Source organism: Netta rufina (assembly GCF_964035555.1).
Source record: "Netta rufina genome assembly, chromosome: 1".
NCBI lineage: Eukaryota > Metazoa > Chordata > Aves > Anseriformes > Anatidae > Netta > Netta rufina.
The window spans coordinates 96,018,477-96,035,017 of NC_140123.1; the positions used below are offsets into that span (position 1 = coordinate 96,018,477).

Sequence of the window (16,541 nt, forward strand, 5' to 3'; positions counted from 1 at the left end):
GTCTTGCCCGTAGTCGTGCACTCAGAGTGCCTGGCTGGAGGGAGGACCAGGTTTTGCCTTTTTTTTTTTTTTGAGGGGTGCTCTCTTCAGCCCACCACTCCTGTTCTCAAAATGTGGGCTCTCTCGCTGCAGCTGGAGAATGAAATATGGATAGAAATGGGGGGAGATGTGCTCCCATCCTATAGTTAGGGCTCTCATATGGAAAATAGGAAACTGAAGTTCGTTTTCTATTGCAGATCAGGCAAGATGGACTTGATTCTGACTCTCCCATCCAGGGGAAGGACTCCTTCTTGTTAGAAATTTGTAGCTTGCTCTATCCATAGTATCCATTTGTGAGTCGGGTGTTTTTTAAATGTTGTTTTTAAAAAGAAGCCATAAGAAAAACAATATCACTGGGAGTATTTAACTACTGTTAAAAAATGTAGGAAAAAATGTACCCCAGCTGCTCAGCAGGAGCTGCCAGCGTGTGTGTCACTACTGTGCAGCGAGTGTGGGGTGAGGAACCCGAACGGAGCTGCCGTCAGCTGCCTTGCATTTCCCACAGGCAAGGGTCTGCACCGGGGGAGCTACTGGAGAGCAGCAAAGGTGCCGCGTGAATCCTGGTGTGCCTTCTTGGCAGCACTGGACACTTGTTTAACATACAGCCAAATTGGATTATCAAGTGGAAAAATTAAATGCTGAGCAAAGGATCACACCTGAAACGTCTAGTATGTCTGCAGTTACTCAGAGCAACAAACAGATTTTCCATAAAGGCACGGAAATCCCGACGTTTGCCAGGGAGCTGATAGAAGAAGCGCAGCTGGAAACATTTCCTGGTGTCAGTCCGTCTGTATTTGGCATTACACAGCGCTGGCGTTATTTGGTGTTCAGCTTTTGAAGGGCATCTGGATGTCAGGCTGTGCGTTGTGCCGGGGAATGGTGCATGTGCATCATGTCCAGTCTCATTCATGTGTTTCCCAGTACCTCGAGCCTAAGGTTAGGTTGGGTCCGATGACCAACACTGATTCTGGCGGTAATTACAGACACAACACAGAAATGTTTAGCATAATATCCTGTCTGCCATGCTCTTCCTACTGTCTGGAAATAAGGCTTTCCTTGCACAGTACTTAGAAAAACAGCCAAAAAATATAATTGCTGATTAATCTATTCGAAGGTCTGACTGCCATCACCATTATTTCTCCTCACTGCAGCAATATTTTTAACTGAGGAGAAGGAAAACATCCTACAGTGTGTCTAGTTCCTTTTTTAGGAACATTTTACACTGCATTTTTAACACTGTACAAGAGGTTGGTGTGTTCCAGTGCTGTCCTGCAATGATCTCTGTAATGCCCAAATGTGGTATAAGTCCCTTCCAAACCATGGAGGCTAGGGAGGAAACCACTTTTTAGGCTGGTTTCACTTTCAAGCATCACTTTCTAGAACCCCATGGGCTGCCATATAACTGGTTAGTGCATACACCTCTGCAGGATCAAGTCAGGTCTGCTTTAAAACACAGTAAATGGTGTTATATTAGTTGCTGCTCCTGTAGAGATAGCAAATAAGGGAAAAAGACTAAATAATTTTCACTGGGACATTTGGGGCATAGAAAAATATTATGGCACTATTTCCATTGTTAACAAAAAAATGTGTGGTTTTTTTTAACAAGCAAGATGGATGATTTTCAAGCATTTGCAGTACTCAGTTTTGTAGTAATATAGAAGTCCTATACTTTAATTCAGTTTTGTTTGAAAGATTATATTATTTTTTGTACTAAAAAGCATGTGCTCCCTTCCTACAATAATGTGAAAGAGCAGATTTTCTTCTCCTTCCTCACTACGTACAAAATAATTGGATTTATTTTAACGCTGTGGTACTAAACAATGTTTACCACTTCATTAGCTAGACACAGTGAAACATGGCTTATTTACTACCCAGCCAGAGCTGGAGCCAAACCAAAGCCCTGCACACAAACAGCCCTGAAAACTGGAGATGCTTGGATCAAGTTCCAAAATGGTTCCAAAGTGGCAAGATTTCTTTAAACCAAAGCATTGGGTCTGGTCAGTCGCTCCCCATTTTGGCAAAGGCTGAACGGATACGACGTTTTCCCCTTGGATAAACCACTTTTTGGGTTGCACAGCTTGTGAAATCCACTGTTTCTGTCCTCGGAAAAAGGGATGCAGAGGAGAGAGAGGGAGGCATTCTGCTCACTTTGGGGACAAAGGACTCTGCTTAAATAAGCTCCCCTTGTGCTATCCATACACACAAGTACAATCTGCTAATTTGGGGCAGGAAACCTGCGCATTATATACATGAAAACTTGAGGCTTCTCTGCCTGGGTGTGTCTCCGGCCCCAGGTCTGTACCCTTGGGTTCCTCCAAACTGTGAGGTTTGTGCATGAATGGGAGCAAGTGACAGAAGAGTGTGCATGTCTCATCAAAACTGGAAAGAAAAGAAAAAAAGTGCATCAATTCACTACAGCAGTCTCCTACTGAGCGTACACAGGAATTTCGGTAGCTTCGTCGGGCAGAATGGGAGCACCGAGGGCCTCACACCTTTCCTGGATGCGCACAGGATGGGGGCTGCCAAGACACGTCGTTCTGGTAGCTTCCGCATCCAGGGCTCCGAGCTGGTGGCCGCCGTCCAAGCTGAGTGCTCCACAGCCTCTTGAAGTCTATAAAACTGCGTTTCCCTCCCATTAAGAGGGAAAACACTTTCATGTCATGTTGCTGTAAAAGTATCAGAAAAGCTAATGTTTTCTCTACACTCCTCGTTTAATATTCTGTGTAAAAAAGTCTGCCTGACCTCAGTATTTGAAAGGGATAAGGAAAAAAGTCCAGAAACTCCCAACCCCTTTGGTTTAGCCAAAGGGTTTATTACCATATTTATTCTATGGAAAACCTCCAACTCTGCAACCCCAGGGAAGAGGGAGTACAAGCGCAGGAGGCAAAGATGCCACCCCTCTTGTGGCAACTCTTCCCCCTCACCCTGCCTGGTGCTTGGAGTATTGGCATTGAGGTGCATGGCTTTCCTGTCTGCCACTCTTACTCAATGTTCCTCACACTACTCTTCAGAGATGGGAAAGGGGCTCGGAAATTGCCTAGCAGGAAAAGATCTGGGGGTGCTGGTCATGAACATGTGCCAGCTGAACATGAGCCAGCAGTGTGCCCAGGTGGCCAACAAGGCCAGGACCAGGGAAGTGATCATCCCATTGTATGCAGCACCAATGAGGCCGTACCTCGAGTTCAGTTTTGGGGCCCTCACTACAGGAAGGACATTGAGGTGATCAAGTGAGTGCAGAGAGTAGCAACAAAGCTGGTGAAGGGACTAGAAAACAGGACTTACGAGGGGCAACTGAGGGAATTGGGGTTGTTTAGTCTGGAAAGAAGGAGACTGAGGGGAGACCTCATCACTGTCTACAACTACCTGAAAAATGGTTGCAGCAAAGGGGATATTGGTCTCCTTTCACAGGTGACAAGTGTTAGGACGTGAGGAAATGGCACCAAGTTGCACCTGGAGAGGTTTACATGTAGATTGGATATTGGTAAGGATTTCTTCTGGAGGAGGGTGGTCAAGCATTGGAACGGGCTGCCCAGGGAAGTGGTGGAATCCCCACCCCAGGAAGTATTTAAGAGATGTCTGGATGTGGTGCTTAGAGACATGGTTTAGTGGTGGACTTGGTAGAGTTAAGTGATGGTTGGACTTGTTGATCTTAAAGATCTTTTCCAATCTTCATGAGTCTGTGGTTCTGTGAAGACTGGTGGTGCGGGCACAGTGCTGTGCTGGGAGGCAGGCGTCTGCCGCAGGTTCACTGTCTGACCACAGGCAGGTCACCTCATTTCTCCATGATGCAGTTTTCCACCTGTAAAATGGGGATAATAATAGTCCTGTGCTTTACAGGGGTGAACCGAGGACAACTTGCCTGCTCTTTAAGCAAAATGTTTAGAGGATAACTTCAAAGTAAAGCTAATAAATGCAAAAATACAAGTCACCCTAGCAATGTTCTGCCTGTGCGTTTATAGTGGCTTGGGAAAACCATTTGTATTTGTTATATTTTTCTGACAGAGTTCTTCAATTTCCTACCACAAAAACAGGTTCAGTGCTGCTACCTGCAGCAGCCGGCAGGGGAGATAAGGTTGGATAGGTCTTCTGATTGGTGATGGGGAGTGGAAAGTGACTTTCGGAGCTACAAGCTGAGGGAGGAATCCTCTGACAATGCCCAAAACTGACAGAATCTAGGGCAGGCGCTTTGCTTGGTGGACAGGTGATGTAGAGACATGTGGTGGTAGGCCTGGGAGCAGTGTGCCCTGTGGAGGCCTTGGGAGGATGCTGCGTCTTTGGCTCATTTGTTAATTCAGGAACAAATGTAGTGCCTGGACGAGCTTCAGAGGGGAACGTTAATTGTTGCCTCGCTGGCCTGAGCACAGCCCTTAGCGCAGGAACTGCTTACCCCAGGGTCGTGGGATAGCTTGGGGCCAGGCCGGGCCGCCGCAGCACAGGGTGCCGTGAGGGCAGCGCCTGGCCGGCAGAGGAGAAAGCAGGGTATAGGGAGGTCAAACTGCTGGCTTGGAAGCAGAAAATGGCTGACGTGAATTCGAAATGAGGAAAAAATTACACTGGGGGTATGGATTTGGAAAGATCTGAGTCTTGGCTCCGCAAGCCCTTGGTTCAGCCCGCTGAAGCTTAAACTAATCCAAATGTATGAGGTATTTTACACATCTTGTATGACTCCGCGTGTTCGCGTTCAAGGCTGGTGTCAGGAGCCTGAGGCTTGGGGCAGTGTCCAGCTTTGCACAGCTGACAAACGAAGCGTTTGCTCTTGACCCACCAGAATGTCAGATAAAAGTCTTTTTCATCTTTCCCCCTCGCCTTCCTTTTTTTTTTTTTTTTTTTTTTTTTTTTTTTTTTTTTTTTCTGGAAGCCCTAATGGGTCTCTTTAACGATGAAACCGCTGCTATATAATATGTCTTTTTATATTTTAATTTTTTTTTCCCCTCTTGGGATAATTTATAGCACAGTGTGGAATCTGAGACAGTTCAAGCTGTGCCAAAGGGCCTGGCAACAGGAAGAAATGCCGAGCCACTGCGATTTGGAACCATAATACAAGTTATAAAATTTAATTTTAGAAATGCAGCTACTGGGAACTGCTTTTAAATGTACATTTTCCCCTTAGTGTATAAAATGGTCCTGTGTCTTGATTAAGCTGTTAGGGTGGCATGAAAGAGCACACTGTAGAGTAAGGGACATACAGACCTTTTCAGAGATCGCTTGTTGCTTATTCACCGATATGCAGAATTGGAAGCTGGGTGTATATAAATGTTTAAACATTAAATACTCTGAGGACATGTGGATTATTCTGGGGAGTTTTGTGCCAGTCTGTTTCACTGCTGCAGCCACGAGCTCACAGAGGACTTGCCACAGGCGCAGCATTGGCCACCTCCTGGCGCGGAGGGTGGAGAGATGTCAAAGGCAACTTTTTGTGAAAAGACAATGAAAATCAGGAGCGGACAGGCAGAAAACTGTGGTATTTGGCAGAAACCATGGATAATGCCATCTTTAAGTAGAACTAAATTTGGCCTCTGGGCTAGACAGTAGAGATGTGCTCAAGTGAGGGTAACAGTGCCCTTTCTTGTAGGAAAAAAGTAGAAGGGACAAAGATTCGCAAGGCAGCTGATTTCTGGAGACAAATGCAAAGTGCGGAATTGGGACTGGGGGAAACGGAGAGATGAGACATCCTTAGTGTATGTTCTATACTCAGTCTTTGAGGTTATTGAGCAACATGGCATTTTGTGACAAGGCTACACATAGGATCCCAGAGCAGAGAGCACTCACAGGCAGCAGTTAGAAATGCATTACCTTATTCCTTGCATATTGCCCTTTGCTGCTAGCTAAAGTTTATCCTGAAACCAGTCCTGCTCATGAGAAGACAAGGTGTCTGCCCTTCCAGCTGAACCTGTCTGTGCCCCGATGGTGCGCTGCCTTCCAGCTCCTTCCCTGTTCCCCCATCCTCCAAGGGCTGCCCTGGGGCATGCAGGCCCCCATAGCTTGCACATGGCCAAAGCTAACTCCTCTGTGCATTGGCCTGCACTGTAATGTCAGCACCAGCTTTCCTAGAGTTGGATGTCTGGTGGGACCACATGTTTTGGAAACTCCACTAAGGGAGACTTCATGACCCGCCAGCTGCAATTCTGCCAGCTTCTGGTGTTTCTTGCCTATTTCTGTCTATAAAACCATTGCTAAAGGATCCAAAAATGGGATTTGTTTGGGTTTACTATTTTATAGCCCCCTAGTACTTGTCTAATTATGGCACTTCACAACAGTCTGAGATTGAATTTCTGATGAGTTACTCCAATGCAGGTTTAGCACAGCGGCCACCACAATTTTCTTCCTTTTATTCATCCCAACAGATCTTACTCCTTCCAAAAATGCTTCCTCTCCCATTATGAGGTGCAATAGGAAGGTGCACTACACTTTTCAGTGAACCTGTTTTTTCAGAGTAGGCCATCTTGGGCTGCCCCGTGATATGGTTTGAATGCATGACTTGTTTGTGTCTCCTGATTTTGCAGAGAGCTGGGTTCAGTTTAATTGCAGATAGCTGCTAGCTGGATAGGTACTTTGCCAGTGGATGAGGGTTTTCTTTTTTTTTTTTAAAAAAAAAAAAAAAGTCAACAGACCTCATGTATCAGTGAGATTTTCTGATCTTTTTCCCCCCCCTCCCACAATAGGACATCGTCAGAAACTAGATGAGCAGACAAAGCCCGGGAGCTTGTCCTTTTCAGAGCGCCTGAGTGAACTGGAGCAGTTGCGTCGTACGGCCATGAGGGTCAGCCCACACCACCCAGCCCCCACACCCAACCCACGAGCCTCCTTGAACCACACCACTGCTTTTAACCCTCAGCCTCAGAGTCAGATTCAGGGTAAGTACCCAAAATCCTCCCCCTGCTCGCCCAGCGCCTGCCTGGCCTTGCTGAGAGCTATGGGGCTCGGAGGCATTCCCCCCTTGCCCCTGCCTCTCTTTTTGGCTGTCCTGAGATCCATGGAGGCCTTGCAAGTCTGTTTTCTTGCAAAGGTGCATTATCATAGGCCTTTTCATATGTGTAGGTTTATTTCCTGATGGGTAGTTATCAATTAATTGTGTGCTTGAATGAGAGAGAATTATGTCAATGCCTTGCTTTGACCTTTGCCAGAGAGACAGTTGCAAAGAGAATTTTACAAAGTGCTTTGTCCCCTGCAGAGGACCTCTTAGAGACAAGATCTAAATGTGGGCAGGATGGTTTGAACATATTTCTGGGGCTGGTGGTTATCCGTTGGGTTGTATTTGAACAAAAACCTGCCAAACAGTGACTCTGGAGTCCGATTTCCTCTGAGATGCAGGCTTTGATGATGCCAGTGAAACCAAGCAATTCAGTTTGAAACCTTATCTGCCACTGCTGGAGTTGAGTCTATCACTAGTAAGATCAAATCTGCTACTAAAATCTGCTGGAACTTCGTAAGCAGAGAATCAGGTCGCTACGTAATGATAGCTGATAACACACTTCACGCAATGCATATCAAGGTGCAGGTTTGTAGTGAGATGCCTCTGAAGTCAGGGTGCAATATGGTACTTGCAGTGAGAGCTGTTCCCAGTGAAGTTTCCTTCTGCTCTTCTCGTAGTTGAAGTTCTCTGCTGGTGCTCTGGGGGAAGAAGGTTACCATCAATTCCTGCAATAAGTTCTTTTTTCAACATTTATTTTTTAAAGCCAGGGTTACTCTTTGTTGCATACAGAAAAGGTTATCACTTGCAGAATGCAATGCTTGCTGCATCTTTTTATTCCCAGGACCAGGGAGGTCTTTGGCCCAGTGACATCTACTGTAAACCTTCTGTTGACTTCACTGAATGCAGAACCAGGCAGTTTTGAGAAGCACGGGAAATAAACCAACACATTGCCACATATTATATTCTAAAAAGAGGCAGGGAAAAAGCAAATAAGCAAACAGAAAGGTTGAAGGACCATACAGTGTCCTTTCCTGGGTCTCATCCTGCACCTCACCAGCCTCCCTTGGTTTTCTGATCTGCAGAGCAGACCACGTTGGGATTCCCCTCTGTGCAGCTCAGCTCCTGCAAAAGCAAATGCCCATGCTGTTGTGGCTGCTCGGCAGCCTGCAGCTCTGTGGGTGGAGGTATCGGTCGCAGACGTGCATTCCTCAGCTTCTCGGGAACACTATATGCTTAGCAGAGTATCGGGTTCAGCCCCGTGTATCCCCCTTCCCTTGTTCCACATGGAGGTCCCTCACTGGGACAGCTTCACGCCCGTCTGGGGGCTCAGCTGCTCTCTTCAGTAATATATTTAGTATATTGCTCTGCTTTGCTCTTCACAAACACGGTTTTAATGTGTTTCACCTGTGAATGTAGCTTGGGAGGTGGTACCAGTTGAATTGCTGGTGTTTCCTCATCGATACCCTCCTCAAAGCTTCCCCTGAGTTCCCCTTTGCTTCTGCCTCCCCAGTTTGCACATTATCCTAAGACCCTCCTGAGCAACTTGCTGAGGCTGCAGCCTCTACCAGTGAAATAACCTTAAACCCGAAGCCTCTTTGATGTTGACTCCCTCTGCCGCAGGCACCTTTTGGCTTGTAGGGCTCGTCTTTGTCCCACTGTTGCAGCAAGGCAAAAGGGCTGCAGTGGCAAGGAGCTACAGCACCATCGCGTTTTGTTCAGTGTTCAAAGTAGGGCTGGCTTTTGGGCTGGTCTCATGGGAGATCTCTAGGGAGTACGGGTGTTTTCATGCCTTTTATTTTTACTCAACAGCATCATGTTTCAGAAGGCAGGCCCCCAAAATGAAATGCTTCTGACCCTTTCCACCCTGTTGCTGTACCGGCATGTACTTCTTCACGTCCTGAAACACATTTATTAAACTCTCACTGAAGAGAGTAGGGGGGCTTTTTATATGGGCGTAAGACACAAAAAGCCCATACATTGCTAACTTCTCAGCAGCAGCATTGCGCTGTGCTTTAACTCACACTGGTATGAATCACAGGCTACTCCTCTGCTCATCCAAGTCCAATTATCTTTTTTTTAAAAAAAACAAAACTAACTCAAAATAGACATCTCAGACTAGTTCTTGGGTTTAAAGGGGCAGGTTGCCATGCCACTAAACCACTGTTTATTTGTTGAGGTTTTCATCTATAAAAGGATTGAGGTTAATTTTAACTTCCTATTTTACCAGGTCTTGAATTTGAGCATAAAGCTGCTTGTGTCATGGATACAAGTCCAAGCAAGTTAAGAGACCATAAATTGCTATAATCGAGTTTTATGCTTCTTTCGTATCACAAAAAGCGAGCAAGTACACCTGTTCATTTAAAAGATCTAACCATAACCAATTCACAGACAAAAGGGGAACCGAAGGGGAGAGAAGGCTTCCACCACATCACACATGTTTTAACTTGAAAGATTACTTTGTGCAAGTACCAAGCGTATCGTGTCAAAGTATTTGACCTGTGCTCGCAGAGTAAGGAAATTCAGTTAGAGCTCAAGCGCCAGCTAACACTTCATCCTTAACTTACCCCTTCCTTTGCAGAGAGGAAAAGAAAATAGAGCTATGTGAGCTGTGCTGGGTTGTTATTTATGAAAGTTTAGGTAAAACCCTCGACGAGCATTGAAATTTATATGTGCCATAAATGTAAATCTCTCTCTGTATATATTACGGTTGAGTTTCTTCTAATACCAGTCTAAACCAGACAGTAAATACATAATTACTGGTTTTATAGTGGTTAGTGTTAACCAGCGTAGGTAGATCCATAATTCAAGAGTTTTAAAAATATGATTTTATACGGCTCCTTTATAGTATGATTTATTAAGGGTCAATAGAAATATTTAAAGGTGTAAGTCATCAGCCTGAGAAGGTATTCTTTTTGAGGCAATAACATTGAGCTAACAAATAACATAAGTAAGTTAGGGCATCAGGAATATCATCCAAAAATGTGTACAATTAAATTATTTCAATTTCAATCCCTTTTTTTTTTTTTTCAAATTAGCCCAAGAATGCTTCCAACTAATGATTTATTAATTACCCATAGGTTAGAAAAATTAATAAAATAAAGTAATTTTTCCTGTCTGGGGAAAACAAACAATCATTGTAATCACTTTAAGCTGCATGCTACTGTTTCTGTTTACGCTTTTATAGCCTTAAAAATATTTGAGCTTGCTTGCTCACTTTTTTTTTTTTTTTTTTTTTTTTTAATTTTGTAATCTTATATGCTAAGTTTCAGCTGGGACCATGCTTTTATGACCAAGTCTTAAATCCCTGGAAACAAGAGTCTGTAATAAAATTGCTGACAGATCTTCAACCAAAGCAGAGAACTAGCACCAACAGCAAAGTAACAGAGATCATGGCGAGATCAGCTCTTTGAATTAGCAAGAAACATAAAGACAGAGAGATTATTCTGTTACAAGCCAGCCTTTTGTCTTCCTCCAGGTGCAGTGTGCTTTGTTGAGGAGACATTTCAAGGTCCTTGCTATCGTAATCTCTCTCCACCAAAACCAGCCAGAGTTTATCAGGGTTCCCATGAACCAGGGAAACGCAGCAGTGGAGTCAAGGGCAGTGTTTAAGCGTGGGGAATTAAGATGGCTTTGTTCTTGCCATAACTGCATCCTGCCCCAACTTTTCATATTTCCACTTTTGAATCGGCTTAGCCAGCCATAGGTTAATAGAGCCAGAAGCGCATGCAGGGCAGCCCTTCCCAGAGGCTGGCAGCAGGCACAGGGCTGTGGCTGTGCCTCTGTCTTTCATTGCTGCAAAACGCAGTTTTTGGGAGCTTTGGAGAATCCTAGCTGGTGTGCGCACTGCTCCCTGCCAGGACAGATAAACAGGATCCCAGACTCACAGCCCTTCCCCTCATGCGTTGCCACCTACATTTTCACGTTCTCTCAGGCCGCGTCTGCCTCTCCCTGTCATTCCCTCGGCACACGTATCATCATGTTCCCACTTGATTCACCACCTGACCTCTCCATCCCAAAATACAGCACGTCAAGCAGGTGCTGCCGCAACTCAGCATGTTGCCTATCAGCAGCTCTCCCACCTTCCTCGACCAGCAGGGTAGCGTTGGGTGGCCACTGGCAGCCCTCACGTCATTGCCAAGCCGCGTGGCCAGGGATGCAATGCTCCGGTGCTTTTTCCTGGATGTGCAGAGCTCGCCTCCCCAGCCCCACATGCACCGGGAGCGAGCAGCCAACGTGCTGGGAGCATGTAGGGTCAAGGCAGGAGGGACACCGTGAGAAGGAGAGGTGCTGTGGGCTCAGAACTTGATTGCCACAGCCACCGGGAGGTCGCAGGAGGTTTGCCGAATGAGTGGTGTTTTCACAAAATATTTTGCTAAGCCGATCTGTTTAGCTGGAATATTTCCAGCTGGCTCTGTCAAAAAGGAGATTTTTGTAGAGAGAAATATCTTTCTACTGACGGTACAATACATTTCTTTGATTCGCATATATGTCTCAGCAGATAATACTTTAATATTGCCATGAATAACCTCAGCAGTTTTTCTTTTTAAAGGGTACGGTGTCATCAGTAGCAGACTCACCCTGCTATTTACTTGTTGTGTCATAAAGCAGCCCGCGTACGAAGAGATGCGCACGCTGCTGTGTGAACCAGATTAGCTTACTCAAAGCAACTCCTCTCTCGTTCAGCCCAACAGAACTCTGCTTCTCGTTTTGCTCTGAAACTAACACCCTGGGTACCTATATCTTAGAGAACATTCACAAGGCTGTAGTACATACAGAATGTACTCTACGTAATAGAAAAAGTGGATTGTAAATATCAGTGTGTCAAAGATATACGCCATAGGTGTGTAATATAACTAAATAACCTTCAGCTTCACCACATCCATTCTTTCTTGGCTCCAGCTCTTTGCGTTGCCTTTTACTTTGCCAGTTCACCCCATGTGGAAATCAGCTCCTTGCAGTGAGATGCGTGGCTTTCATTTGATTTGCAAGGTTCTTAAAACCAGTTGGGTCCTCTCCAAATTTTAATTTTGACAGGGATAAAATTTTGTTGCCGTGACGCGTTACCTCTGCCAAGCCTTTGCTTGTCTGCAGGGCTGGTTCTTTGTGACATAAGAGAGGGGTTGTTATAGCCAGAAGCAGCCCAGAAATGAGAGCGGTCCTGAGGAACTCCCTCCATTCGGGGTTAGAAACATTTATTCCACCATCTCCTCTTCATCGCCTTCTCACCTGACAGAAGAAGGCCACCAGTTTTGCCATTTTGAGATACCATAGGTGGGTACTGTATTCAGAGCAAGATAGAGAGTTAAAAAAAAAAAAAATCTCAGCTGAGGTTTGGATAAAGCCATGATCATGTAGTGTTCAAAAAAATTAACTCAAATGGCACTAGGTGCAAAGGGGGCTGTTAGTGTGACAAGAGGAACGGAGACCTTACTTTAAGAAGAGATTAGCAGAACCAGGTTAAGTCAGGGCACCAAAACAAAGGCTGAGAGGGAAGGTAATTGCAGTCAATAAACACAGCAGAGAAGCTCAACACCAAGGAGGGAGAAGCACCATTGGCATCAAAGGACAACGCTGGCTTGGGAGCAAGTGGTTATTCTGTAAACTAGTCATCAATGAATTTAGCCTGGAAATTGGAAGATGGTTCCCACGTATCAGCGTGGCCCTGGCAGCCTTCCAGGGGGGTGATTAGAGACAGAAAGATGTAATTTAAGATGGATCTTGCTGTGTTATGTAAGCGCACAATATAGGATGTGGCTGGGCTGCTCTACCCCAGAGATGCTTTCCGGGCCCATATTTTGTTCCTTTTGATCAGTTCCCTGCACCTGTGGCTTCACCGAGGCCAAACAAGAAATATTTCCTTCTCCAGGACAGGCAGTGGGAGGCTCAGGGATATTCTCAACACTTTGCTCTGTCAGATCTCAGTGCTGAGACGAAGTCTGCCTACAGACTCCCAGTGCATTCCTGGCTCCCACCTCCTTTGCCAGATCTCTAGTGCTTCCCAGGACAGATCTCAGCCAGGTCCCCAGCAACAGCACCACCAGCAATACCTCCTTTTCACACCATGTGCAGGTAGTTGGGGCTGCAAACCTCATGACTGGTCTGCTGAGGAGAAGACTTTCCCAGTTCAGAGTTGCAGGAAGCCATCCAGCCACGAGGTTTCATCCCCTCCAGCCACAGCTCACAGTCTGGTCCCAGGCGGGGCAGAGCAAGGTGAGGAAGCAAGCTCCTCGGCGCCTGCCCCGGGGGCACCAGCCTTGTCCAAGAGCCCTGCCAGCCTCCTTGCAGGCAGCTCTCGAAAAGAAAGGGCTTGAAACTGCTCAGCTTTTTCATCAACTTAACGCCCTAATGGAAAGAGTTATGTAATGGTGTTTAATCCAGAAGATTTCCAAGTGTCGATATATTTAAAAGATACCAATCTTCATATTCCAATTGCCTGGCACTTCCTGAGATTAAAAAAGCACTAGATAAGGCAGCAAATATGTTCTCAGTCCCCAAGCAACATCTCCATTTACACAAATTTTCCTTCTGTTGTTTTTGTTGTTTGTTTTTGTTTGTTTGCTTATTTTTTTCTGTCCTCAATATGGAGCATCCTGGAGGACAACTTTAACTAAAGAGAGGGAAACCTTGGTTTCAAAGCAGAAGGAAAGGAGCTTAGACTTTGTCAAAGTCATTCTGCATACCATTTGGCAAGCTATTTGGAACTTGATGTTTCAAAAAGTTTTTAGAAAAACTTATCAAAATATTTTTGGTAATGGCCAAGTATCTTGGCCCCCAAGAAATTAGTGACAACTACAGAGATGCCTTTGGAAATGCCTCTAGCTCTCTGGCTGAATATTTTGGGCACTGATAAAATTTGGCAGCTTGTGCCCAACTAGTTTTATTTTTCATTAATCAGTCCATGTCTTTTACCACATGAGAACAATGTCAAGCTGATGGATACTGCTAAGAGAAACAGAGCCTGCAGGTAGGAACAAGTATCCCTGTTTCAGCTTTTAACTTGCACAGCGGTTCTCTCTGTTTTGCTTTGGTCTGCCATTCCCAAATCAGTAAGGCAAACCCCACACTCCGTTATGTCTCTGCAGAAGCAGAGGCACCCTTTGACTCAGTGCAGGACTCCTGTAGGTGCGTTGATGTTTCCAGCCCAAGGCAAGTGCTCTCAGTAGCCACCGTGATGGTCAGAGACAAGAGTGAATTCCTCGGGCTTGCTTCTTGCTTATTTGGCTCTTGGATGGCACAGCAGTGCTGGAGGCACCTTTCCGAGGTCTTGCCTTCCCGTTTGGGGCTGCAGAGAAGGCTGAGCATCTCTCAGGAGCACAGCTTTCACACAGCCCCCTGTACCTCCATGATGTCCCATATCTGCTGTTGAGATTAGCCGTGTTTCTGGGCTCTCCTGACTTTCCATGGGAACACCTTATCCTGGCTCATTGCCTTTCTTGCCCAGCACCAAATCCCACCTGTTGCATTGGCCTGCTGAAGTCATCTAAAGCAAATATCCCTGCCTGCCCCAGAGGCAGGTGCTCCCAGTGTCGTGAACCTTGGAGGGTAGCAAGTGGCCGTGCACTTGTTAGCGTTTTAGCATTTGAGCTACTCTTTGCTTTTGGGGTTATTCCTGACTGGCCCTTGAAGCATATTCTTGGCCTTTGAATAGCCCAATTGTGATGAAGATTAAAAGCTCTGATTGCAAAACTCTGGTAAATAAAATCTCTCTTAGTTCTTTACTGACAAATCCAGTTTCTTTCCATAGCATTCTCTGCTTTAATCCCCTCTTGGCAGAACATGACATGTTTTGATACCAGAGCTCAAATTACCTCCCATGGTAAATAAAACAAACAAAAAATAAATAAGAACTCCTTACCCTAAAAACAAACACCCACTGAAAACAGCTTATTATTCAGCTGATGCTGCCCATGTGCCAGGAGATACTGCTTTGATTTTGTAATTGAATGTATTATTTTCCCTCAAATACTGAATTGAGCCTTTCCAAACCTGAACCGCTGGGGGGTTAGAGCAGAACCATCTAGAAAACAAAGAAGGAAAAATACAAGGAGAATAACACACGGGTTAGTCCCTAAGCCCAGGCAGACCTGAATCCACCAGACCTTCTCACTTTTCTCCTCCAAACTCTGCCTCAGCTCAATGGGTCTGTGCGCAGATCTCCCATGCGTTGTGGTGTAGATCTCTGCCTTCTTCACCCTTGGGCTTTTTTCCACGGGGCAGGGGGCTTCCTTCAGAGCCCCAAGTGCAGGCATGCCCTTGCCTTTTCCACTGATGGTCCCATCTGTGTAGAGGGTTCACAGAGCTCCCCTTGCATGAATGAGTACACGGTACACCATTAGTAAACTTATTTATATGTGTTCCCTATGTGTTCAGTATATCGTGACCACTATAAAAGGAGATTGCTCGCATGCAAAGAACAGTGTGCTTGGATGTGCTCTGTAAAACAGAGGAAACACACTATATAGGCAAACAGATGATTGTCTCCGTCTGAGCATTTTCATTCTATATATACATCTCTTCACTTAAAAGCATAGAAAAACAAAGGCATGGGAAATAGATCCATTAAAAAATTGTGGTTTCGCTCTGAAGGTCAGCTCGATTTCTGACAGTAAATGGTCTGTTTCAGAGGTTTACTCCGTTTATCTATACTGGGCAAGATAATCAGTTCAAGATTGGTGGTTCTGAGAGCTTCCAGGTTTTGGTGCTCAACCCCAGGCACTTTCAGGGAGCCTGGATTTCTGCAAAAAGGGATGCTTTCAGTGTCTTTGATTAGGTACCCAAAAATGGAACAGGATCACCAGGCTGGCTTTATAATCTAAACCGTTGTGGTTTACATCCTTTGCATTTTTAAATAATTACAATTACCAGAGCTTTTAGGAATGACTTGGCCGGTTCAGGTTCTTATTTCCTGAGGATCAAGTTCAGGTGATCATTACTAATGAAACATAGTGCAGCCAAAAATCATTCTCATAGCAAAAATTTACATAATCCCTGCTTCATTCATTGATAAGTTTTCAGTATTCAGAGAGGTTGCTGTAGACTGCTGTGTTCTGTGAAATGTAGAAAAGACAACATTTTGTCAGAAATGTTTGTTTTATTACTGTAGTGCTGATTTAGAGCTAGCTGAACTAGCATGGTGTTTATGATGATTTGAGTTATCACTGCATACAGTTACTGAAGCTCATTTAATTTTAAAAATCCCAACTCCAAATGATAATCTTCATTCTGCAGGAGAGCACGTGAATAACTGCTCAAACAAACAGTCTCTTTGATATCCTTGAGACCTATATATACATGAGCAATTTTACATGCAAAACCATTTGCAAATTCAGACTTAGTATTAATTACCTGATGGGGGAAGGTATCAACTAGAGAACAGCTCTGCTCTGCCATACCTTACAAAAGTGAACACTTGTATTAACTTGAAAAAGAACCACACAAAAGGGACTGAGACATTTCAAATGAGTGCAAACCAAGGTTTGCCAGCTGATGCTCTCCTAGGTACAACTGGATTGCTAGCAGATTGCCACTGCTTTGCAAACACCGTTTTGAAACCCCCTCTTTTTCAGCTTTTAAACACATACCTGGGCAT

The 16,541-nt window shown here is 45.1% G+C and overlaps 1 protein-coding gene across 4 annotated transcripts in view; it reads left to right on the forward strand.

Moving 5' to 3' along the window:
* Window positions 1-16,541, forward strand: part of RUNX1 (RUNX family transcription factor 1) — a 158,099-nt gene that overhangs the window by 117,967 nt on the left and 23,591 nt on the right. For 3 of the 4 annotated variants that reach the window (XM_084306456.1, XM_084306455.1, XM_084306457.1), the window contains one exon: window positions 6,702-6,893. The exons of the other annotated variant lie outside the window; for it this stretch is intronic. In XM_084306456.1, the coding sequence (XP_084162582.1) occupies window positions 6,702-6,893 (192 nt within the window). The remainder of the gene's footprint in view (window positions 1-6,701; window positions 6,894-16,541) is intronic. 4 annotated transcript variants of the gene reach the window in all.